Source organism: Neofelis nebulosa, chromosome 15 (genome assembly GCF_028018385.1).
Source record: "Neofelis nebulosa isolate mNeoNeb1 chromosome 15, mNeoNeb1.pri, whole genome shotgun sequence".
NCBI lineage: Eukaryota > Metazoa > Chordata > Mammalia > Carnivora > Felidae > Neofelis > Neofelis nebulosa.
In genome coordinates, this window is record NC_080796.1 from 33,844,648 (window position 1) to 33,871,141 (window position 26,494).

General features: G+C 35.2%; 1 protein-coding gene across 3 annotated transcripts in view; it reads right to left on the bottom strand.

Moving 5' to 3' along the window:
- Positions 1-26,494, bottom strand: part of XPR1 (xenotropic and polytropic retrovirus receptor 1) — a 220,340-nt gene that overhangs the window by 182,312 nt on the left and 11,534 nt on the right. Inside the window, exons 1-4 of one of the 3 annotated variants that reach the window (XM_058701264.1) lie at positions 21,474-21,568; positions 19,186-19,262; positions 15,506-15,624; positions 9,885-9,936 (exon numbers count right to left, since the gene is read on the bottom strand). In XM_058701264.1, coding sequence (XP_058557247.1) covers positions 9,885-9,924 — 40 coding nt within the window. In that variant the 5' untranslated portion in view covers positions 9,925-9,936; positions 15,506-15,624; positions 19,186-19,262; positions 21,474-21,568. Of the gene's footprint in view, positions 1-9,884; positions 9,937-15,505; positions 15,628-19,185; positions 19,263-21,473; positions 21,569-26,494 lie in introns of those variants that run through there. The other 2 variants (XM_058701263.1, XM_058701262.1) reach the window with 2 other exon arrangements.

A 26,494-nucleotide genomic window follows, 5' to 3' on the forward strand; every position in this document is an offset into this window, starting at 1 on the left:
TACTGGTCTCAAAAAAGCTAATAAATCATTGCGGGGGGGGGGGGGGGGGGGGAGCCATAAGATACCAGAAACTGAGGGGCACCTGGGTGGCTCAGCCAGTTAAGCATCAGACTTAGGCTCAGGTCATGATTTCATGGCTTGTGAATTCAAGCCCCACATCAGGCTGTGTGCTGACAGCTCAGAGCCTGGAGCCTGCTTCGGGTTCTGTGTCTCCCTCTCTCTCTCTCAAAAATAAACATTAAAAAATTAAAAAGAAAAAAACCAGTGACAAATACTATGCAAAGAAATAAATAAAATGGTTGACATAATTTAAGTGACTGAGTGGATACATAAGACTGAATATTCAGAAGGTCCTTCAAAGAACACAGCTACAGAATGATCAAATGATTCTCATCATGGCAAGAGCTAATAAAGCCTTACTCAAAGAGAAAGCTTGGCCTGATTCAGGTACAGAAAGAAAGGCAATGTGACTAGAGCCTAGTGAACAAGGGGGAAAATGGTAGAATGTGAGGTCATGAACACAGAACCAGATTATTTAGGGCCTTGTAGGTTAAAGTAATAAATGTTTCCATTATACTGTCACACTGTATGAAGGAGCCTTATGAAACTCCACTGTCGTACTTTTTATAAAATTATTGTTGGGGATACTATTCATCACATACACCAAATGCTCTTCATGAAGGTCCAAAGAAAGAATTTCTCTCAAATCTCATGTTCAGTAACAGCTGAACTTTTTCTAAGAAACTAATATAAATTTAACTTATGTGAATTCTGAAGTTAATCATGCTCTCATCTATTCCCTGATAAGAATTAGCTTCTAGCAATTGTATAAAACCTTAATGCCATCTATTTTTTAAAATAATGTTTGCTTTTAGAATAGTTTCAGATTTACAAAAAAGTTACAAAGATAGTCCAGAAAGTTCTCATATATACCCCACAAGTTTCATCATTAATATCTTACATGCCTATGGTACATTTGTTACAATTAATAAACCACTACTGATACATTATTACAAACTAAGATCTATAATGTACACAGATTTCCTTAGTTTTTACCTGATGTTCTTTTCCTATCCCAGGATCTTTACAATATCTAGTTTATACACTAAATTTACTAGAGCTTTATCTCACTATTCTTTTTTTTCTTAATGTTTATTTATTTTGAGACAGAGAGAGCATGAGCAAGGGAGGGGGGAGGGAGGGAGGGAGAAAGGGAGAGGGAGAGGGAGAGGGGGAGGGGGAGGGGGAGAGAGAGGGGGAGAGAGAGGGGGAGAGAGAGGGGGAGAGAGAGGGGGAGAGGGGGAGAGGAGAGGGGGAGAAGGGGAGAGAGGGAGAGAGGGAGAGAGAGAGAGAGGGAGAGAGGGGGAGAGAGAGAGACAGAGACAGAGACAGAGAGAGAGAGAGAGAGAGAGAGAGAGAGAGAGAGAGAGAGAATCCTAAGCAGGCTCCATGCTGCCCCAAGCCTGACATGGGGCTTGAATTCACAAAATGTGAAATCATGACCAAAATCAAGAGTTGGATGCTTAACCAACTGATCCACCTAGGTGCTCCTCACTATTCTATCTTAATTCTCCCCTTATTCTAACCTCTATAACTACTGTTATCTAATATATTTCATCTAATTCTATAAATCTTCCCCAGTACTTCTGGGAACCATGTGGAGTAACAACAACAATAAAAATGAGTAAAGAGACATTTCTTGAAAGATACAAATAGCTTTTTCCCAACAAGTCAAACAGTTCAGTATTATTCAAGGCAACACTTCATACACCTTTTAAAATACAGAGGATCAAAATAATATCCAATTAAAAATTTTATTCAAAGACATCTTTTAAATAAAAATGAAAAGAATATAAAAAATCATTTTTATATTCAATATTAGTTTAATCTCTGGAATTCTCCCTTTGTCGGCACATACAGCATCTGTAATCCTGATTGTCCTTATTGAGCCATGCAACATTAGCAGGTCTCAGATCACACAAATCTAAAATGGGGGTGAGGCAAAATGATATTTTAAAGTCCCTTTCAGTTAGAAATGTCAATGATCTGTTATTTCTGTGACCTAGGTTTACCATCAGGTTTTCATATTTTGCCATCACAATTAAAAAGTAGAAAACATTAATGCTTCTAAAGGAAAGACAGTAATTTTAAAAAGAGAATGTCAAAGTCTGAAACTGTACTTGAAATTAATTCAGAGTAAAAACAGATTAATATGGCATATAAGTTATATGAACAGTATATAAATTTGTACATATATAAATTATATAAATCAAAAGTACCCTGGGGATGCCTAGGTGGCTCAACTGAATAAGTGTTTGACTCTTGACTTCAGCTCAGGTCATGATCTTACAGTTCCTGAGTTTGAGCCCCACACTGGGCTCTGCACTGACAGTGCGGAGCCTGCTCAGGATTCTCTCTCTCTTCCTCTCTCTCTCTGCCCCTCCACCGCTGGCATGCTCTCTCTCAAAATAAATAAATAAATAAACAAAGAAAGAAAGAAAGAAAGAAAGAAAGAAAGAAAGAAAGAAAGAAAGAAAGAATTTTTAATGTGCCCTGGAGAAGAGGGAAGTTTCCCCCAAAAAAGGTATAAATATTTACCCAAGTAGATTAATTCCATAAAGTCACTGAGATACCAAATTGGGGGGGGGGGGGGGGAGCATGAGAGAAAAAGTAAAAAATGTATCAATTTATATTTACTACTTGTTCTCTATCATTGAAAATCTGACTATGTCAGATGGGTATTGCAATTAAGAGGTCGATTTTCACATGTATACTAAATTATTTTGTCTCAAAACAATCCCGATTATGAAGGTGTCACTAATTCACTGATGGGGAACCATGAGTTGGCAGTTTCATTTAATCTGTCCCAAATACCCAAAACCTCACTGGCAGCAGGAACTGTAAAAATACAATACAGTTTAAAGGTTTTTATCATCACTTTCCAAACATTCCTAAAATACTACTCCATTAAAGATTAATCCCAAGGATTCGGAGTATCTGTTCTCTACACTAAAAAAAATCCACAATTCTATAACTTTAATATTCTCATTCTACTGTCACGCGATGCTGCTCTACAAGTCTTTCTGCAGAAAAAAAATTTTAAATAGTAAAATCCTCTAATTATTTATGCCATTATTTAAAAACCAATAAGGGGCGCCTAGATGGCTCAGTCGATTAAGCGTCTGACTTCAGCTCAGGTCATGATCTCAATGGTTTGTGACTTTGAGCCCCACACTAGGCTCTCCGTTGTCAGTGCAGGGCCCACTTTGGATCCTCTGTTCCCCTCTCTCTCTGCCCCTTCCCTGCTCATGCTCTCTTTCTCTCTCAAAAATAAACATTAAAAAAAATAAAAACCAATAAAATGCATAAACTTTAACATAGAATTTCGTCACTTTTTCAGTCATATAATATTTCCAAATGTAAATATTTATCAAAATAATAGAGATTACACAGAAGAGTAGATAATAATACACAGAAGAGTAGATTAAATACAAGTTGATAAGGAATGCTTGAAAATAAGTCCTTAAGCTTTCTTAATGTATATTACTTCAGAATATGAGCATTTCCTAATTACATGACATCTATTTTAAAACTTGTTTTATTTATTTATTTTGAGAGAGAGAGAGAGAGAGACAGAGAGAGAGAGAGAGAGAGAGAGAGAGAGCAGGGGAGGGGCAGAGAGGGAGGGAGAGAGAGAATCTCAAGCAGGCTCCACACTGTCAGCACAGAGCTCAACGGGGGGCTCAAATTCATGAACTGCTAGATCATGACCTGAACTGAAACCAAGAGTCAGATGCTTAACCAAATGAGCCACCCAGGTGCCCCAATAAGAAATCTATTTTAAATAAAAAGAGACCCTTTATTTTCCAAAAATCAATGTATATATCATCCATGAAATTCACTCTCAAAAGATGAATGAAGCAAAATACCATAAATCTGCATATCTACTTATTTGAGTAAAAAAAAATAACTTTAAGTGAACATGTCTTGATTTCTTAATGCATTGAAATTATTTTGGGGGTTAAACTGAGATCTTTTTCCCTAAGGTCAGGAAGAAGGCAGGGATGTCCACTCTCACCACTATTATTCAACATAGTGTTAGAAGTCTTAGCCTCAGCAATCAGACAACACAAAGAAATAAAAGGCATCCAAATCAGCCATGAGGAGGTCAAACTTTAATTCTTCGCAGATGACATGATACTCTACATGGAAAACTCAAAAGATTCCAACAAAAAACTGCTAGGACTGATCCATGAATTCAGCAAAGTTGCAGGATATAAAATCAACACACAGAAATCAGTTGCATTCCTATACACCAATAATGAAGCAACAGAAAGAGAAATCAAGGAATCAATCCCATTTACAATTGCATCAAAAGCCATAAAATACCTAGGAATAAATCTAACCAAAGAGGTGAAAAATCTATAAACTGAAAACTATAGAAAGCTTATGAAAGAAATTGAAGAAAACACACAAAAAATGGGAAAATATTCCATGTTCTTGCACAGGAAGAACAAATATTTTTATGAAAATGTCAATACTACCCAAAGCAATCTACATATTCAATGCAATCGGTATCAAAATTACACCAGCATTCTTAACAGAGCTAGAACAATCTTAAAATTTGTATGGAACCAGGAAAGACCCCGAATAGCCAAAGCAATCTTGAAAAAGAAAACCAAAGCAGGAGGCATCAAAATCCCGGACTTCCAAGTTGTATTACAAAGCTGTAATCATCAAGACGGTATGGTACTGGCACAAAAACAGACACTCAAATCAGTGGGACAGAATAGAGAACCCAGAAATGGATCCACAAATGTATGGCCAACTAATCTTTGACAAAGCAGGAAACAATATCCAATGGAACAGACAGTCTCTTCAGCAAGTGGTGCTGGGAAAACTGGACAGCAACATGCAGAAGAATGAACCTGGACCACTTTCTTACACCATACAGAAAAATAAACTCAAAATGGATAAAAGACCTAAATGTAAGACAGGAAGCCATCAAAATCCTCGAGGAGAAAGCAGGCAAAAACCTCTCTGACCTTGGCTGCAGCAAGGGAAACAAAAGCAAAAATGAACATTGGGACCTCATCAAAATAAAAAGCTTCTGCACAGCAAAGGAAACAATCAGCAAAACTAAATGACAATGGACAGAAAGGGAGAAGATATTTTCAAATAAAATATCAGTTAAAGGGTTAGTATCGAAAGTCTATAAAGAACTTATCAAACTCAACACCCAAAAAACAAATAATCCAGTGAAGAAATGGGCAAAAGACATGAATAGACACTTCTCCAAAGAAGACATCCAGATGGCCAACCGACACATGAAAAATGCTCCACATCACTCATCATCAGGGAAATACAAATCAAAACCACAATGAGATACCACCTCACACTTGTCAGAATGGCTAACATTAACAACTCAGGCAACAACAGATATTGGCAAGGATGCAGAGAAAGAGGATCTCTTTTGCACTGCTGGTGGGAATGCAAACTGTTGCAGCCACTCTGGAAAACAGTATGGAGGTTCCTCAAAAAATTAAAAATATAACTACCCTATGACCCAGCAATTGCACTGCTAGGTATTTATCCAAGGGATACAGGTATGCTATTTCAAAGGGGCTCATGCACCCCAATGTTTATAGTAGCACTATCAACAACAGCCAAAGTATGGAAAGAGCCCAAGTGTCCATCAATAGATGATGAATGGATAAAGAAGATGTAGCATACACACACACACACACACACACACACACACACACACACACACACACACAATGGAGTATTACTTGGCAATCAAAAAGAATGAAATCTTGCCATTTGCAACTATGTGGATGGAGCTAGAGGGTATTATGCTAAGCAAAATTAGTCAGAGAAAGACAAAAATATATGAGTTCACCATATGGGGACATTAAGATACAAAACAGATGAACATAAGGGAAGGGAAGCAAAAATAATATAAAAACAGGGAAGGGGACAAAACATAAGAGACTCTTAAATATGTAGAATAAACAGAGGTTTACTGGAGGGGTTGTGGGAGGGGGGATGGGCTAAATAGGTAAGGGGCATTAAGGAATCTACTCCTGAAATCACTGTTGTACTATATACTAACTAACTTGGATGTAAATTTTTAAAAAATTACTTAAAAATATGAAAAAAAAAGAAATTATTTTGTTTGGTTGGTTTATTTTTAAATGAGGAAAAAGCCCACTTTATTAATGAAAAGTAAAGGCACTATCTTGAAATGTCTTACAAAGTTGGAAGAAAATAATTCACTAGTACAAAAAACTGCGTCTGTGGTCAACTTCTTATTAACACTTTCATATTCTAAGCATTTCATCAAATAAACCACTTCACTCTTACAAAATCCATTCAAGTCACTGTTCTTTGACTATAATTATAAATCCATTCTACCTTAAACAAAAGTAACATGAAATGTGAGGAAGCTACTTATTTTACTATACCTCATCTAATATAACAAGTCAACAAAAATGTTTAATTTTAATAATGATGTTATGTTTTACCACTTAACATATATGTAATCAGTACAGCTATTACTTAGATTCAATTCAATAAACATTTTTAAAAATATCAATGTCCTCTGGATGCTTTAAACAAAAAAATACTCCCATATTCTCATAGAATAATCAAAATATCAATGAACTTAAGAAGTCTATAAACCTACTTACTATTTAAAAGAAATTAGCATTAACAGTATTGATCAAAAATTATTTAAGATTTATGGCAGGGGTTCTCAACTTTGGTTATTATTAGAATCACTCGGGAGAGTGTAAAACCACCAATGCCTGGGCTTCACTACCAGATCCTATTTTAATTGGTCTGAGATGGGAACCAAGTATCAGTACTCATAAAACAAGACAAACAAACAGTGGTAAACTGAATTACACATATAGCAGATTTGAGAAGTACCAACTTATGGTATACTATTGTATTCTTCAGTTTTAAGATTAAAAAAAACAAAAAAAACTTGCTCACTGGTACCAAAAGTTTTAAGCCTACTAAAAACTTAAGGTGTAGAAAACAAAGAGAATGAAAAGAAAAAGACAATGTTCAAAAAGATAATCAAGTCCTAGCAAACATTTTTGCCTTTAAAAATGTTAAAATTTGGGGGGTACCTGGTTGGCTCAGTCAGTTGAGCATCCAACTCTAGATTTCAGCTCAGGTCATGATCCCAGAGTTGTGGGATAGAGCTCCACATCAGGCTCTAAACTGAGCATGAAGCCTGCTTAAGATTCTCTCTCTCTCCCTCTGCCCCTCTCCCCTGCTTGCATTCTCTCTCTCTCTCTCTCTCTCTCAAAAAAGAGAAAGAGAAAGAGAAAGAGAAAGAGAAAGAGAAAGAGAAAGAGAAAGAGAAAGAGAAAGGAAAAGGAAAAGGAAAAGGAAAATAAAAGGAAAAGGAAAGGAAAAAAAAAAAAAAACAAAGAAGGTGCCTGGGTGGTTTGTCTGACCCTTGATTTTGGCTCAGGTCATAATCTCACGGTTGGTGAGATTTGAGCCTCACATGGGGCTCCATACTGACAGCTTGGGATTCTCTCTCTGCCATGCATGTGCTCTCTCTCTCTAAATAAATAAACAAACAACAAAACAAACATTCAAATTAATACCATATAAATATAGTAAATTAATATAGTACTGGAATCAAATTAGACAAAATGATAGTAACTTTAATAACATTTTCTAACCTCAATACCACACAGAACAGCATTTCTTTAAACCACTTTTCAATATCTTCAATTCTCAAGTATCTCAAAACAGAAAAATTCATTTTAAGAAAATAAAAATTACATGGTTTCAATGTGAGTAGAAAGAATAAACCAGTATGGAATATTTCCCTTGTGAAAGTAGCACAGACATCTGCATGATCAGCCTACAATACTCCCTTTAAAACAGGATCCAAAGAAGTTAATGCCTCTGGATGATGATATTAAAAAAAGTTCTTTTAACTGTAAGTATTTGTCATTTTAGCATACTTTCATAGAATTCAGTTTTTCTCTAATAACAGCTAAAAGTGTATGAAGATTACGAGCAACATGAGCCACCATGAAGGGATAAATAAAGATCACCAGAACTTCCAATACCTGTCAAAATATGTTTGTTACAAAATGGATGGTAAAACTTAAAAAGAAAAGGAAAACAAAAGAAAAGAAAAGAAAAGGCGAACTAAAGATAAGTAGCATGACCTTGGGAATAAAATTAAAAGAACCAATAGTAAAGCAAATTAAACAGAATGAAGAAATCAGTTAAACTTCCATGTAATTTCATTTTTATTACATTCTTAAAATACTTTGAGATGTACTCTTTAAGACACATAAAATAGGAAATAATAACCCAATAGAGAACTAAACATTGTGATAAATCTTCAGTGTTTTCCATTAAACATTAGAAAATTAAATATATTAAATATATTATAATCCAAAATTCAGTGACATATTATAAAACTAATAATACCTAAGTGCCAATACCCTGGTAAGATTTCAAGATGTTAAAAGGAAGCACATTTTGAATTCAGAATGGCTAGAGATGAAAGATGTGAATTTCTATGTCATTAAAGAAATGAGATTTTTAATTATAGATCTATAGTTTTATTAAACAACTTCAGCATCTGTCACATGTTGTAAAAATGAGCCTCCAAAAGTTTGTCACTAGAATGACTTCATAGAATTTCAGTTTGGTATCTCATAAAACATATTAATCTGTACACACTCTAGATTATTCTTGGCATATACTTTTTTTTCAAATATTTATTTACTTATGTTTTTATATATATAATTTATTGTCAAATTGGTTTCCATACAACACCAAGTGCTCATCCAACAGGTGCCCTCCTCAATGCCCATCACCCACTTTCCCCTCTCCCCCACCCTCCCATCAACCCTCAGTTTGTTCTCAGTATTTAAGAGTCTCTTATGGTTTGCCTCCTTCCCTGTCTGTAACTTTTTTCCCCCTTCCCCTCCCCATGGTCTTCTGTTAAGTTTCTGAGGATCCACGTATGAGTGAAAACATATGGTATCTGTCTTTCTCTGACTGACTTATTTCACTTAGCATAACACTCTCCAGTTCCATCCATGCTGCTACAAATGGACAGATCTCATTCTTTCTCATTGCTTGCCATATACTTTTTTACATACATCTCTTCTGAAAAATGTGGTATAAAATCTTAAAAGATTACTCAGCCTCAGAGGGAACACTCCCTCAAGAAACTGTTGAATTAGTTCAGTTATTTAATGACACAAGAACTCTTACAACTTTAAATTACAACTCTCCAAACCTATCAAAGGTTAAACCCATAAAGAATGAGCTGGTGAGCAGAAGCTGAAGTAACAGAAAAGATCAATAAAGATAATTGGAGAGAGATAACTATTGTCCTTAGGTCAGTGATTTTATGGCAGCCGAGCTGCGCACATGCATACATATACATTCTTATATCACTTACACACACATATATGTAGTTTTTTTCTACTAATCCACATCTAAAGACATGGCATAAATAGAAAGTAAAAACTATGTTGCTCAGACTAATTACGGATTAAGGACTCATAAAGGCTGCTATAAAATACACTGGAGGGAGCAGGAATGACACAAATAAAAATTTTGACTTTAAACCAAACAGATTGTGTATCTGTGATTCACAATGCTAAGGTGATTTAAGAAGATACTAAGAGATCCATCATAGGATAAATGTAAGCTAAACAAACAAAAAGGTTTGATTGAAATATAAAGTAATCATAAAATACATTTTTAAAAAGCATAAAAGATCTATATAATAGGGCTGGATATATTAGTTTTATACTATTCAGTTTAAAATATCTTCCCTTTAAAAGGGGTTTTATGTGACTATAACAGGGATTAATGCATCTTACCCTCCACAGAAGGTGCCTGATCCTGAGCTGAATACAGCATATCCTTGAAAGCCTATTAGAAAAAAGAAAAGTTCATGAAATCACAAGTAATCTTTACACTAAAAGCATTTGAAGCTAAACAGTTACCTCTTTTTCAATATCCAGATAATGACTACATGATTCCCTAAATTGAAAATTTAATAAAATACTTCAATTAACTTTAATAAAGTTAAAACCCAAATATTATACTTTCATATTAATCCAGTATTGTCCAATCTTTAAGAAAATGGCTAATATATACATTTTAAAAATTAAAGGCCATTTGGAAAAGAATGAAAAATCTCCTGAGAGATCATAAACTCTCTTGACTTCAAGAAAATGGTGATAGAACAATGGTCCTTGAGAAATACATGGAACACTGCTTAAGAAAATATAAAATACTAGATACAATTTTTTAAAATTATAGTAACATAAATGTAACATAAAATTCAGCATCATTTTCAAGTGAACAATTCACTAGTGTCAAGTACATTCATACTGCTATGTAGACAATCTCCAGAATTCTTTTTATCTTAGATACAAATATTCTTCAGTGGAGGTTTGGAAAGTCCTCCATATCAGTTACAGGTTTATTTTTTTTTCCCAAACCAGTGAATTAACTACCAACCATATTTAGGTAATTTGGATAGTTGCAGTTTGGTCTCCCAATCAGTGGTCTGGGCCAGGACTGAAAAGTACTTCACTATAACTATCAAAATAGTAGAATCAATCAAGTGGATAAAGCTCCAGTGCTGACGAGCCATTCATAAACAGGTGGCTTTATCCAGTTCCAAAGCTTCAAAGCTTCAAATGCAATCTAACTTTTGGTGGTCACCCAAAGTGGCCTCCAGCATTCCTCAACAATTGACATTTGGAGTCAGATAATTTGTTGGGGGCAGGGAGACAGTTCTGTGCACAAGATTTTTAGTACTATCCCTGCCATCTAGAGACCCATTAGACTCATCTAGATACCAATAGCAATGTCTCCATCAAAGCTTTGTGACAACCAAAAATGTCTCCAGACACTGCCAAATGTCCCATGGGACACAAAATCAACATGCCTTGACCCCCTGCCCAGAACCACTGCCCTAGAGTCACTAAAGCATATAAACCCCCCCAAAAGAAGAAATAAACCTTGAGGGTGACCCATTCTGTATTCAAGTCTAGTAAATTGTATTCTTCCCAGGTGAATTTACCATATGCTTTATACCAGTCACCAACCTGTTAGTTCTATTACTAACCAAGCCTGACAAGATACAGCAAAAAAGATTTCCAGTGAAGCAAGGAAAATTAACAACTTTAATTCATTTTTGTTAATTTTAACCTATGTTTTATAAAAATTTTTGTAGGGAAATTATACTTACAAATTTTTAATTTTTTAATGCTTATTTTTGGAAGAGACAGAGAGACAAAGCATGAGCAGGGGAGAGGCAGAGAGAGAGGGAGACAGAATCTGAAACAGGCTCCAGGCTCTGAGCTGTCAGCACAGAGCCCGACACAGGGTTTATGAGATTATGACCTGAACCAAACTGGAACACTTAACTGACTGAGCCACCCAGGCACCCCTATACTTAAAAATTTTAACATCATACATGTTTAAATCTGTAATATTCAGTAAGATTTACTATATAAAATTTGAGTTACAATAGTAATGTAATTGTGGTATAATAAAAAATATTTGCTGTTTGTTTCAGGTTCCTGGCATAAAGCTCTGAAAACCTTTGGAATCTATTCTTTTGTGTACTAATGAGATAGCTCATGGGGGGTGGGGGAGGAATGGGGAATGGCTCTGATATAGCTTCAGGATGGGGGCTGGTCCCCAGAAAAGCCAACAGCCTGATTAATGTGATTAGAGGGCAAAAACTTTCAGCACCACCCCCAAATCTCTGAGAAAGAGAGAATGGCTGGGGATTGAGTTCAATCACCAATGGCCAAAGATTTGTAGTCAGCCAGACAGAAGTATGGGTATCCTGGGTACCCCACTTATAGCTGGTATCTCAAGTGAGAGTAGTTTTGTGGGACTATGGCTTTGCCCATGGGGTCTGGATATTTAGTGTCAGAATTGAACTAAGTTACTAGATACCCAGTTGGTGTCAGAAGAAAGAACTGGTCAGAAGTAGTGACAGAAAACATGTAAACAAAAACCTTTTTTACAAAATCTTCATTACTGGGCCACAACTTTTCTAAAATTGCATTTGAAGCTCAGCCTCATCTTTACTGACCACTAATTCTTAAACTTATTTGTGTACAAAAGCCCTGAGTATGACAAAGGTATGGAATTTCTTTTAAGAAAAATTTGTATCAATTCATTATATTCTTTACAATTTCAGATGTCTCAGGAACCACTAACTTCTAACCTAAAAAAAGAAGTTAGTCCAGAAGATTTTATCAAACATCAGAGGGGCGCCTGGGTGGCGCAGTCGGTTGAGCGTCCGACTTCAGCCAGGTCACGATCTCGCGGTCCGTGAGTTCGAGCCCCGCGTCGGGCTCTGGGCTGATGGCTCGGAGCCTGGAGCCTGTTTCCGATTCTGTGTCTCCCTCTCTCTCTGCCCCTCCCCCGTTCATGCTCTGTCTCTCTCTGTCCCAAAAATAAATAAAAAACGTTGAAAAAAAAATTTAATAAAAAAAATAAAATAAAAACATCAGAAAGACTTTATGTCAGTGTGGACTAGGATTTTTTAATTTTTTTTTAATGCTTATTTATTTTTGAAGGAGAGACAGAGCGTGAGTGGGGGAGGGATAGACAGAGATGGAGACACAGAATCCGAAGCAGGCTCTAGGCTCTGAGCTGTCAGCACAGAGCCTGATGGAGGACTCGAATTCACAAACTATGAGATCAAGACCTGAGCCGAAGTCAGTCACTTAACCGACTGAGCCACCCAAGTGCCCCAGTTTGGATTAGAATTTTATATTAAAGTCTTACACAAGTGCAGAGTGGTGGTTATGTTACAGTCTTCCATCAGATATTTTAAGAGAGTAAATTAATATATTGCTTAGAGCAAAGTAACTCTCTAACTAGAAAAATGTAAGGAACACACATCCAGCCAGAGAATACTTATGGAATTAAATCTATCATAACAGCAGGTAATACTAGAGACTCAAATATCTGAATGAAGTTTTTCTACTTCTGGAGTATAACAGGCATATATACCAAAATTAAATGATGCTATCAGGAAGCAAATAAACCATTAACGACTAGCATAGTGGCTACTACACCATAGAAGTTCAATAAATAGTTCTTGAACTCAAAAGTATTTCTTCTTTGGAGAAAATTACTTTAAACATGAACAAAGCACACTGAAAATGCATACCAAGTAGTACCTTAGTGACGAAAATGAATTAAATTTGCAAAAGGAAAGCTTACCAAATTAAGTTTTTAAAAGACAATTAAAATTTTATAAAGAGAAAAATGATGATAGCTTTCATTTTGATTGTAAATCTGAGTCACAATTTCATTTCAATCAAAACAATTCTGGGTAAAATCAGAGACAATTATTTTTGCTTCTTACTACTTCAGTTTTCCCTTGAATAAGAGACCTTCTAAGTTTTTTATTGTAATAAGTCTCTAGAGAACTCCATAAACAGGATACCTTTGGGGCGCCTGGGTGGCTCAGTCGGTTAAGCGTCCGACTTCGGCTCAGGTCATGATCTCACGGTCTGTGAGTTCGAGCCCCGCGTCGGGCTCTGTGCTGACAGCTCGGAGCCTGGAGCCTGTTTCAGATTCTGTGTCTCCCTCTCTCTCTGCCCCTCCCCTGTTCACACTCTGTGTCTCTCTCTGTCTCAAAAATAAATAAACGTTAAAAAAAACCAGGATACCTTTCTATTCCTGTGACAGGAGAATAGCCCCAATTAGGAACTACGAGGGGGAAGAGCCTACAAAGTAATGTCTATATTAATTATAACTATAGATTGTTATCTATGATATGAGAGCATTTGCCTAGGTTAGGAGCAGAATCCAAATACACAAAACAACATATTCAAAGAGTTTCCTCAATTTATGCTGTTTTACTTTAAAGAAATCCAGTACTTTATATACAACTCCGAATTTGTACACTAAAATCAATACACATTCATGTGCATTACAAGAGATTTCTTTGATTTCCAAAGGATTCAAAACAATCTTTTATATCAGCATCTCTAAGGTCATCTGTTAAATTATTTTTGTTAGGTTATAAAATATATTAAAACCAAACTCTGTTAGTGCTTATAAGAACTCATATAACAGTAAAATCTTACAAATTAAATCCAAACACAACAACAAAACCAATACTATTCAACCAACAACATTAATGTGACAGGAAAAAAATATGTTTGCTAAAACAAAATCTCAACTGGCAACATGAATACAATGCTGTCATTATACCTGTCCTTCTGAATTTGGAATACCCATACGACTATTAGATGTGATATAATGCTCCTAGTACCTCTCTCTACTATGAGGGAGCATAATACAGTGACTAGGAGCTATGGAGTCAGACGAAACATATGAAAACCAACTCTATCACTTAAGAGGTGTGTAACCTTGGGAAAATTAACCTCTCTGTATATCAGTGTCTTCATCTGCAAAACAGAGTAATCTCACATACCTCACAGGTCTATTATGAGAATTAAAAACTCTTAAAACACAAATCCTTATATTAATTATAATTCATGATTATAAATGAAGAACACTTAGAACATAAAAGATACTGAAACAATGTTAGTTAATCCTTTGCAAACTACTGCAAAACTTACATCATACAGTGGGCTGTAGCATCATTTGGCCATCTACTATTTGGACATGAATACATCATTTATGTATTGAGATATGCCTCAGTCTTGTAGTAGTAGTACAGTATTCTACCTGGAGCCAACATGACCAAACAAGCATAAACACAGGCACTGCAACTCCCGGCATTTACCAGTTTATAAGATGGTCATCTAGATGATCTAAACTATACTATTATATTTTTAGAAAATCACTGTCATAAACATACTATATTTTTAATTCTCATAACCTACAGACTCCTAAGAAAATACATGGAAATCCCAGTTTGCATAGCTTTAAACAAGGTCTAATTATATTACTTAAACTTTCTGTAAGATATATATCTATTGCACAAAATAGGGTATAGTTCAAACCTAACGTGTGTTCAATAATACTGCCAATACAAATTTCTTATGTTGTTAATTTTTAATAACCCGTAGATCATCATTAATCTCCTCTCCAAAGCACAGGCAATCTCACAGGCCTTTCCACAAACTCAGATCAGAAACTAGAAAAATTTCTACTTCCTATCAACTCACCATTAACCGCAAATATATACTACAAATATTATCAACTCCATCAATTAAATAACCTATGTTGTTCTCATTGGCTTCAATATTCACTCAAAGTCAGCACATTGGAATTTAATTATTGATTAATAAGCAATAAAATAAACACAGGCATTTAAAGAGGAAGGGAAAGGGATTATTTGTTATAAACCTTTAAAACAGTCATATTCCCTGTTAACAGTGTTTAATAATTAGATAAAATTTACATCAGACTTTTTTAATCCAAAAATTTTTCTAAATGGAATTCCTGAATAACAAAATTTTCATATATTCTTCAAAATATGTACATCATGAGGGGCGCCCAATTGGCCCAATCAGTTAAGCATCGGAATCTTGATCTCAACTCAGGTCTTGATCCCGGTGGTGAGTTCAAGCCCCACGTTGGACTCTGTGCTGGGCATGAAGCCTACTTTAAAAACAAACAAACACAGACATCATGAGCTGATTTATAGCACCCCAGAAATATTCTACAATGATTTCTTTTTCAGTTTCTGCTTCCTCTTTTTGCATTCCCTTTTTAGTTTTTTTCACCAGAAATACTGGGTAGTCTGTGAGTAATGTGCAAGTCAGGTACATATGACATGGTTTCTTTGTCTCATCATCTAGAAGTCAGTCATGTTTTCATGATATTAAAGTGTTAAGGACAGTTCTGTAAATCACGTTATATACCTCAAGAGGGCATCCAACATTCTCATATGTCCTATACAAAGAATCACCATCTAATGAATCTTCATTTCTATCCTCAAATAGAAATAAACTAACCTAACTCTGTTTTTGATGATAAAAATAATCTGTAAAGTCAACAAAAACTTACACAAATTCTTATAATCTAATATATTAAAGTTTAAAATTAATGTACTTTTGTACATACTTAATCCAAAATCTACAGTATATTAGGATTATGCACGACTCATAATTTTCATGGAATTTAAAAGCACCCCATCAGCAAAAGGCAGTTCACTATGCAAAAGTTGTTACATTAAATTATAATTTCAATTATTAAATGTATAAAATATATATTATAAAATAGGAAGAACTAATTTGGAATATTCACATTTATAAGTTACTGCACTAATATATTCTGATATTCACTGACATGGCTTTTACTATTTCTATGTAGATATCTCCCAAATCTGTATCTTCAGTCACATGTCTGCTAACACAAACTCAGAATGTCCAAAGTTCAATTCATTTCTTCCCAAAACATGCTCTTCTCATGTTCTGTATTTCTTTTAATGTCATTGCCAGTATCCAAATCACAGAGATTCACAATCTCAGTTATCACTCATTCAACAAATACTTATTGAGTACCTGCTATGTGCCAGGCACTGCTCTAAACACTTAGAATACATCATGAGGAAAATAAAAATCCCTGTCCTAGTGGAGTTAACATTCCTATATTCTCCTTCTTTTCACCCGTGAGTTTAATGATCTGGTTCATTCAATGCCACTACCACAACCTCATTTACATATCTCCTGTATCCTTTTACCTACACTATTACAGTGAACTCTGACCTGGTTTACCAACTTAGAGATTTCCATCTCTCTAAAACATCTTACAACTCCTGCTTCCTTATCAATATTCCCAAAGCACCAGTCTGATTCTCCTGCTTAAAAACTTACAAGGATTTCCCAATGGTTATAAAATAAAGCCCACAATCCTCTGCTGGCCTCTAAGGCACCCAGGATGGTTCAAACTATCTTTCTAGGCTTATATTCCAAACTGAAGAAAATCACTTTCACTTTCACAATCTAACCCTAAAGCCAAAATGAATTACTTATTACTCATTTTAGGAACTTCAATATTTCTTCCATCTTTGCCTTTGTTTACAACTACTCTCTCTACTACAATCCCCCACCCTACCCACATCTTCTAAACCTAACTTCCAAATCTTAACCATTTTTCAAGGTCTAGATCAAATTTAACCTCTTTTATTCATTGTCCTGATTTTTCCAGCTGGAAATCATCACTCTCTCCTCTGAAATCCTGTAGTACTCTATTTGAAACCATTTATAGCACTTAATATTTCCACCTTATATTTTAATTATTTATCTGTGTCACTTGGTCCCCATATGACTATAAAGTATGGGTATTAGCCACCGTGCTTGTACTTGTATAAAAGAGGTGCACCATATTTATAGATTATTAATATCATCATTAAGGAAGTTACCATGCTTTATTCATTCAATGTTTATTGGATGTCTACTCTGTACATTATGCCATAAAGAAAATAATGATGACTCAAACAAGAAGTCACATAAATAAATTATAACACAATATATTAAATACGTTTTAAAAAATGAGCAAAGCATATTGAAAGTCTAAGGCAGTCGCAATAGGGGGCCGAAAAAATAGGTGAAATATGGGAAAGAGGAGGACACCAAGAAGCAAAAATCAAGAAGCAAAAAAGAAACATTAAACATGAACTAAGGGAATTAAAGATCTTCAAGATTTTGAGCCCAGGTAAAAAGAAGGATGATTAGTGACACTATTAACTGACCTGGAAAAACACCAAAGAAAAAACCATGAGCAAAAAAAGATAAAAGAGATTGGATGACAAACCACTTTGGTATCTACAGAAAAACTGAGATAGTTAGCAGACAGATGAAAACAGAGATCTACAGTTTATTTTTTTAATGTTTATTCATTTGTTTTGAGAGAGAGAGAGAGAGAGAGAGAGAGAGAGAGCAAGTGGGGGGAAGGGTAGAGAAAGAGGAGACAGAGAATCCCAAATAGGCTCCACACTGTCAGCACAGAGCCTGACATAGGACTCAATCCCACAAACCCTGAGATCATGACCTGAGCCAAAATCAAGAGCCAGACACTTAACTGACTGAGCCACCCAGGCACCTCAGAGATATACAATTTAAAAGACAGGTCAGAGCTAGTGGTTAAGAACTGGGAATCACCTACATAAAGGTGACAGGAAACTACCTAAGCTTGGGGTGCCTGGCTGGCTCAGTCGGTAGAGGTAGAGTATGCTACTCTTGGTCATGAGTCTGAGCCCCACGCTGGGCATGGAACCTACTTAAAATAAAAAAGAAACTGCCTAAACTGTAGGTAAATATAATTTCTCAGAAAGTGAGAAGTGGGCCAAGGACATAATCTTTTGGAATACAAAGCAGCAGACAAGACAGTGAGAAAAAAATCATATATATATATATATATGAATATATATGCTTATTCACAATATAAGGCATGGAAACAACCTAAGGGTTAACAGATGAATGGATAAAAAAAAAAAGAAAAACAGCAAATAGAGTAGTGGTTATGACGGGGGGGGGGGGGGGGGAGGGTGAGAGGATATCAGTTAAAGGCACAAACTACCAGTTATAAGGTTAATAAATTCTGAGGATCTAATGTACAGCATGGTGATTATAGCTAATAATATTTTATTGGATACTTGAAAGTTGTGAAGAGAGTAGACCTTAAATGTTCTCACCACAAAAAAGAAATGGTAATTATGTGATGGGATAGAGGTGTTAGTTAATGCTATGGAAATAATCATTTTACAATATATCAATGTATTAAATCATTATGTTGTACACCTTAAACTTACACAGTGTTATGTCGATTATGTCTCAATAAAGCTGAAAAATAACTTAAAAAGAAAACAAACATCTGAGCTAAGCAAAACAACAATCAAGGAAGGGTGCATAATACTCATAATTTTTCTGTATCTTGAGCAGGATGGTGAATATAGATGTCTATTCTGTCTAATTGGAATGTTATCTATCCATCTACCTATCTAATTGGAATGCTGCAACTGAATTATAAAGAAAAATAGCTAATGCTGGAATGCCTACACTCTTTCTACTTCAGAGCCTATATCTGAAACTATCCATAGGTAAGATTTAAAAAAATATAACCTTAAGTTAAAGGAAAGAAAAATAAAAAGCTGCTTAGAGATCAAAAAGAAAGAGAAGACTAAGAGGAGGTTATTAGATCTGAGGATCAGGAGCTCACCTGTGACCATCAATCAATGGTTTCAGAAGAGTGATCAGGCAGAAGCTAGATTAGATTGGGTTGAGTACACATGAGAGCTGAGGAAATGATGGCCACAAATATCGATCAATAATAAAAGCAATCATAGTTACATTTAAATGCCTACTATCACATATCATTTTGAATATTTTAAACACACTACTTTAACTCTAATTTTATGAAACACAGAGCTTTAACTCCTTAATGTAAACGTGATTCTCATTTTACCACTGAGATCTGAAACTCAGGTTACTAAAGTATCCCACCCAAGTTTTGTACATTCTATAATCCATGCTTGAGAAAAAGACACACAGCCCGCTATTTCAAATGAAACCTTATTTTCTAAGATTTACTTCCAATTTTGGCAACTCAATTTTCTGATATTCTTTTATTTCTAAAACTTTACTACCATTAGATTTTTATATCAAGTGAGGGACCTAGCCTCTGAGATGATTCTTCCAAAGATGAATCTTCCAAAGGATTCTTTCCTCCCGGTAGTAATGTTCTTGTGCAACTCCTCCCATACAAAATACAGCTGACCTATATAAACAATAGAATATCGCATAAATGACAGAATACTGTTTCCAGGGCTAAGTCATAAAAGACTATGTGGTTTTCATTTTACTCTCTCTTGGATTATCTACTCTGAGGGAAGCCAGACTTTAAAAAAAAAAGAAAAAAAAAAAAAAAGGCTGCCCTATGGTGAGTTCTGAATGGTAAAGAACTGAGGCCTTCTGAAAAAAAGCACAAATTTGCAAATCACCAGAGTTAGCTATCCTAGAATTGGATCCCCCAGCCCCAATCCAGCCTTGAGATAACTGCAACCCCAGCTGACATCTTGACTGCAACTTCACACAATACCCTGAGCCAGAACAACCCAGTTAACCTGCTTCCAAACTCCGGACACACAGAAACAACATGAGATAAATGTTTATTATTGTTTTAAGCTACTAAGTTTTGGGCTATATAGATAATCAATACATGAGGTAGATTCAAAAAACATTTTTATATCACAGAATGTACATGTTATTAGATCATAACCAACATCTTCTGCTCATCTTGATCAAAGTAGCTAAGATGCTTATCCCTATACATATACCAAATAATGGAAAGAAAACTTATGACAATTTCAAGCAAGTGATTTATTTAGCAATAATAAGCAAAATTGCATTCCCATATATCAAAGCCACCAACATTGTAATTTAACTCACACTGAATACCCTTGAGAAGGCATACAGCCACACTTTTAACCTGAAGCAGGTCTGACAGAATAAATCAGCATCTTCCTTGTCTAAGGATGCTATTCTGATGATAAAATAAAGCTGATAACAAATGCTCTCTTCTAACTAATTAAATCTATATGTCTCATTCTTACATTTATTGTGGTAACAGCTGTAAATTCTGAGGGCAGAGAGCAACCTCACCTCAATTTTTATAGGCCACAGCATCTAGCACAGTACAAATTTAAAATATACTGGTAAACTTCACAGACTTTGTAACACAAAACCTAAGTGTCCGAAGCAGCACATCAGTTAATTTTTTTAAGTGTTAGCTATTATTTTTTTGAGCTTTTATAGCAGTTCTAGTTTCATGAACTATCAAAATGCAAAGTCCTTCCTTAGTTTTCTCAATTTTCATTATCTTTTATCTCTACACAAAATTCAAACCATTTTTATTTACTAGACACAAGAAAAGTTCTTAATGCTTTTGGCTTCCAGCTCTCTTTAACATGTAAGTTTTATACAGGTTGGTAAAACATGTTAGATTTCTGCCCAAAAATAATAGTTATCACAACATAAAATTCTCACGTTTGCTGTTAGTAACAGTTTGCCAGTTTAACTGAACAAAAACAAAAAGGAATCCAAAAGCTCTGCAATACTGCAATACTGTTTCCAATGTCTATAAAAATTATAAACATGGTTTCTTTCTTTCTTTTTTTTTAAGTAATCTCTACACCCAATGTGGGGCTTGAACTCAAAACCCCAAGATCAAGGGTAGCATGTTCTTCTAAGTGAGCCAGCTAGGTGCCCCCAAAATGGTTTCTAATCTATCGGTCTCAGACCACTTCACAGCTTCAATTTCAGTACCACAAAACCTTAATAAATTGGGTATTCTCTGGAGGCTGAATAACATTTCCCACAAAAAAAATACTACTAATCAAAATACATTTGTACTTAATAAAATACTACCATATTTCATTGAGTCTAAGACATTATCAATTGTTAAAACACACCATTATTTTATGAATCATTAAGAAAGAAAAGCATTACCAATTAAACTATGACATCTGTAAGATGAATCCCAATTTCAAAGGTGTTGGATAGTGAACAAGGCAGTGTACATCCTAGAATCTATGAAACACAGTAATTCATTTTGTCAAAAGGTAGTTTCTCAAGCAACGAATTCTTTTTTATTTTTAAGTTTATTTATTTATTTTGAGAGAGAAGGAGAGAGAGGGCAAGGGGGGCAGGGCAAAAAAAGAGAGAGAGAGAATCCCAAGCTGGCTCCGTGCTGTCAGCGCAGAGCCCCATGCAGGGTTCAATCTCACAAACCCTGAGATCATGACCTGACTGACAAAAGCCAGAAACCTAACCAAGTGAGCTACCCAGGCACCCCATCAAGCAATGGATTCTACAAGTCCAGCTACCATCATTTGGTTTCCAAGAAATTTCATGACACTTAAAGAGAGTCTTCTTAAATTAAGTACTAACACCCTAAAATGTCCGTTGAATAAATGAGTAAAAGTTACTTCAGTGGCTTATTTTTAATAATGATAGAAATTAACAGCTCTACTTTACTGAAGAGTATCTTCTATAGATCAGGCTCTTGCTGGTACTTTCATATATTATTACATATAATTCTCACAATAACCTTGAAAGGTAGGTACTATCCTCATATTACACACAAGAAAACTGAGGTTCAGAGAAAAAACTTTGTAAAGGCCTCACAGACAATAAATGAGGGAAATGCAATTAAGCCAAAAATTTAGATAAAATTAAAGCTACTTTCTCTACTGTCTTCATATATGAACAGATTTCATAAATCCTCAAAGAACATTTTGCTTTATCCTACTTGGTCCTCAAAGTTATTTTCCTCACTCTGTTAGTAGCCAAATTTCTTTTTTTTTTTTAATATTAATTATAATCTATTGTCAAATTGGTTTCCATACAACACCCAGTGCTCATCACAACAGGTGCCCTCCTCAATGCCCATCACCTACTTTCCCCTCTTCCCCACCCCCCATCAATCCTCAGTTTGTTCTCAGTATTTAAGAGTCTCTTATGGTTTTCCTCCCTCCCTCTCTGTAACTTTTTCCCCCTTCCTCTCCCCCACGGTCTTCTGTTAAGTTTCTCAGGATCCACATATGAGTGAAAACATATGGTATGTCTTTCTCTGACTGACTTACTTCACTTATTCACTTAGCATAATACCCTCCAGTTCTGTCTACATTGCTACAAATGGCCAAATTTCATTCTTTCTCATTGCCAAGTAGTATTCTATTGTATATATAAACCACATCTTCTTTACCTATTTGTCAGTTGATGGACATTTAGGCTCTTTCCATAATTTAGTAGCCAAATTTCTCAAATGGTAAGTATATACAGGTTGTCTCAATGACTTTAACCTCTTAAAACCTGGAAGATAGTTTGCAAAACACAATTTATATTCAGAATCCACCAATAAGCTCCCTTTGTCACATCCAAAGCCTATTCTTTTTCTTTTTTAATGTTTATTTATTTTTGAGAGAGGAAGAGAGCAGGGGAGGGGCAGATAGAGAGGGAGATAAGAATCTGAAGCAGGCTCCAGGCTCTGAGCTGTCAGCACAGAGCCTGACGCAGGGCTCAATCTCTTGAACCACAAGATCCTGACCTGAGCAGAAGTCGGGCACTTTAACTGACTCAGCCACCCAGGCACCCCCCCCCCAAGGCCTATTCTTAATTCTCATTCTTACTGACCTGTCCACAGAGCATATCACTGCTAATAACCCATTTATCTCTACATCTCCAGTCTTGTAACAATGTATTTTCCAAGACTTCGTCTGTTTGCATCTTTACTTTTTTGCCTTACATACTTTCCCTTAGTGAATTCTTTAATTACTATCTCAATTATAATAATCTTATCTCTTAATACCATTTTTCAAATCCTAGCTCCTTCTCTACACACAGACATCTCACACATGAAATCAGCATATTTAAGATCTAATTTCATGAGTTTACCATTCCGAAAGGTAGCTATCCTCTACCAGTTTCCCTAGGTTTAAAACTTTATATTGAATTCTTCCCTCCTTCACTCCTTATAAAATGAATATTGAGGCACCTACACAATAAATCACTGTGCTAAGCACTAGAAAGTGATGCATTAAAAAATGTTTAATAGGGGCGCCTGGGTGGCGCAGTCGGTTAAGCGTCCGACTTCAGCCAGGTCACGATCTCGCGGTCCGTGAGTTCGAGCCCCGCATCAGGCTCTGGGCTGATGGCTCAGAGCCTGGAGCCTGTTTCCGATTCTGTGTCTCCCTCTCTCTCTGCCCCTCCCCCGTTCATGCTCTGTCTCTGTCTGTCCCAAAAATAAAATAAAAAAAAAAAAAAAAAAAAAAAAAAACGTTGAAAAAAATAAAAAATGTTTAATAGTATTACTTTATGCCTACCAATGATATTTTTATTTAATTTCAAATATTAATGATAATAAAATGATCCAACTACTAAAATATTGTGTATGTTTGCAAATTTCACCATTTGTAAGGAGGTTGTTACTTTAATGGGATATTCTGTGTTTAGCATGGCAGGTTCACAAAATATGCATTAAATTATTATTAATAATCACTGATATCATTAAAAATTTTAAATCATTGTAATTAAAGCTGGTTAAATAATGGTTTATTAATAAGTGTTCCTTACATAAAACCCACCATGTTAAATAATAGTCTCTAAAATGAAACAAAGGTTAAAGGAGAATTTCAAAATACTGCATTTGATCATTTCTTTCCCTAAAATATTTTTTTTCTCTAATACTGTATGTTTATAAATCAATTCTACTAAGGCTTCATAACAAAAGAGTGAAAGAAAAAAAAGTTACCAGCTTTCTTCCCAGTTTTTCTTCTATCCCAAAAACTAAAGAAACTGTCAAAAATGTTTAAATTAATCTTTTTATCTCAGCAATAACCATCAACAAGTAACAACAAAAACTTTGTGTTCTGTGAAATATCAGGCTTTTTTAAAAAGGTAAACTTCTTTCATCTTCCATTTATCCAATAAATGAATAAGCAATATCTAAGTTGTTTTTTCCCAGTTAGAGTTTCACTGATTCCCTTCCCCAAGTTGTCTCAAGAATAAATAAATTAGAGGGCACTTGGATGGCCCAGTCAGTTGAGTGACCTGCTCTTGATTTCGGCTCAGGTCATGATCTCATCGTTGTGAGATTGAACCCCAGGTGGGACTCCGCACTGGACATGGAGCCTGCTTAAGATTCTTTCTCTCCCTCTCCCTCTGCCCCCCCCCCACAAATAAATACATAAATACATAAATAAATACATAAATACATAAATAAATACATAAAAATTAAAGGAATAAAATCAACTAGTAAACTACTCAACTGTTAGTTTCAAACCACTAGAGATAGATATGTAATAATGGCTAATATACATACAACACTTACTACACGTAGTATTATTACTTACCACACATATGTACTAAGTGCTTTCCAATTATTAATTCAGTTAATTTCATATGATCCTCTAAAGTAGGCACTATTATCATGTCCAATTTAAGGATGAGAATACTGTAACACGGAAAGGCTAAATGACTTGCCCAAGCTCACAGGATTATTATAATAACTTCAATTTCAGTGGTCTCTAAAGCAATGTACTTTCTAATTTCTCCATCTATCAAGAACAGAACTGTTCAAAGTCCATGATACTAACCAAACAAATTCTAGAGAAAACATTTTGCAGCCCTCTCTAGCAAATATCTAATGGCAGTATAATTTGAAGTACTTATATTTCAAAACTATTTCAAACAAATATATTCAACTCAAAAAGAAAGGTTTATAAAAAGATGTATGAAATCTGTGATTAGAAGTGGTAACTAACCTGCTTATTAACACTTTTGTTATCTACTATTATAAAAACATTTGAAAAACAACAGAAAGATATATCTCAATATATCTCACTGATCACATTTGAGTTTATTACCTAAAACTAAAAAAAGAACTAAATCTGCATTCACTGACTAAACAAAAGAATAAGAAAACACTAAATTGATATCAAAGTAATTTATTTCTAGAGCTCTAGCCACATTCTGTGGGGACAAACATGAACTTTTCTTATTTTCTGCATTCATTCTTCAACCATGCTCTTATAAATTTCTTTCTCAACCTTTAATGACATCCCAGATAGATCCCATGGCCTTTTGGTCACTTTCAGTAATTTAAAAAAGAAGTTGCTAGGGGCGCTTGGGTGGCTCATTCAGTTAGGCATCTGACTCTTGATTTCAGCTCAGGTCATGATCTTAGGGTCATGAGATCAAGCTTCATGCACAGAGCCCGCTTAGAATTCTCTCTCTCCCTCTCTCTGCCCCTCCCACACTTGCTTACTGTCTCCCTTAAAAACAAAAATTAAAAAAATTAAAAAGTTGCTAAACATGGTAGACACTGCCAGATGCTTGATGTTGACAGGTATCTATTACTCTGCCTGACATATACACAGTAAGCATTAAGTAAAATTATATATCATTACTATCAAATTTTATCAAATCTAAGATGTAATATACACCATTAATAGTAATTAATAGTAATATACACCATTATTTTATGTGCTTCTAAAAATGAAAAATGTATCTGCAAATTAACCTATAACACAACATTAATTATAAGACATATCCTGATTTTGGTATTAAAATATGGGAAAAATACACACTAAAATTGATTAATTAAGCTACTATTCAAGCCCTCAATATTTTCAGCTATACTGTTTGGTTTTCCTGTCTTTGGTCTTATTCTCTCCAATACATCTTCCAAGATCTAAATTATACATTTCACTTTGCACTGATCCCTCTCCACTAACCTCTTCTTTAAAATCCTTGATGTTTCACACCCAGGAAGTGTTTAAACTCAGCAAGGTACTCATCCCTTCACCCCTTGATCCCTCCCAGTCCACCCTTCCAACCTCACTCCATTAGTTCTCCAACATAGCCACTAAACCAGATTTCATTAATATGCTTAGATACTTCCACCAATTTATGCCTTTGCCTAGTATTATTCTGTCTGCCTAGATTACCCCCCATGTGAAGCCTGCTTG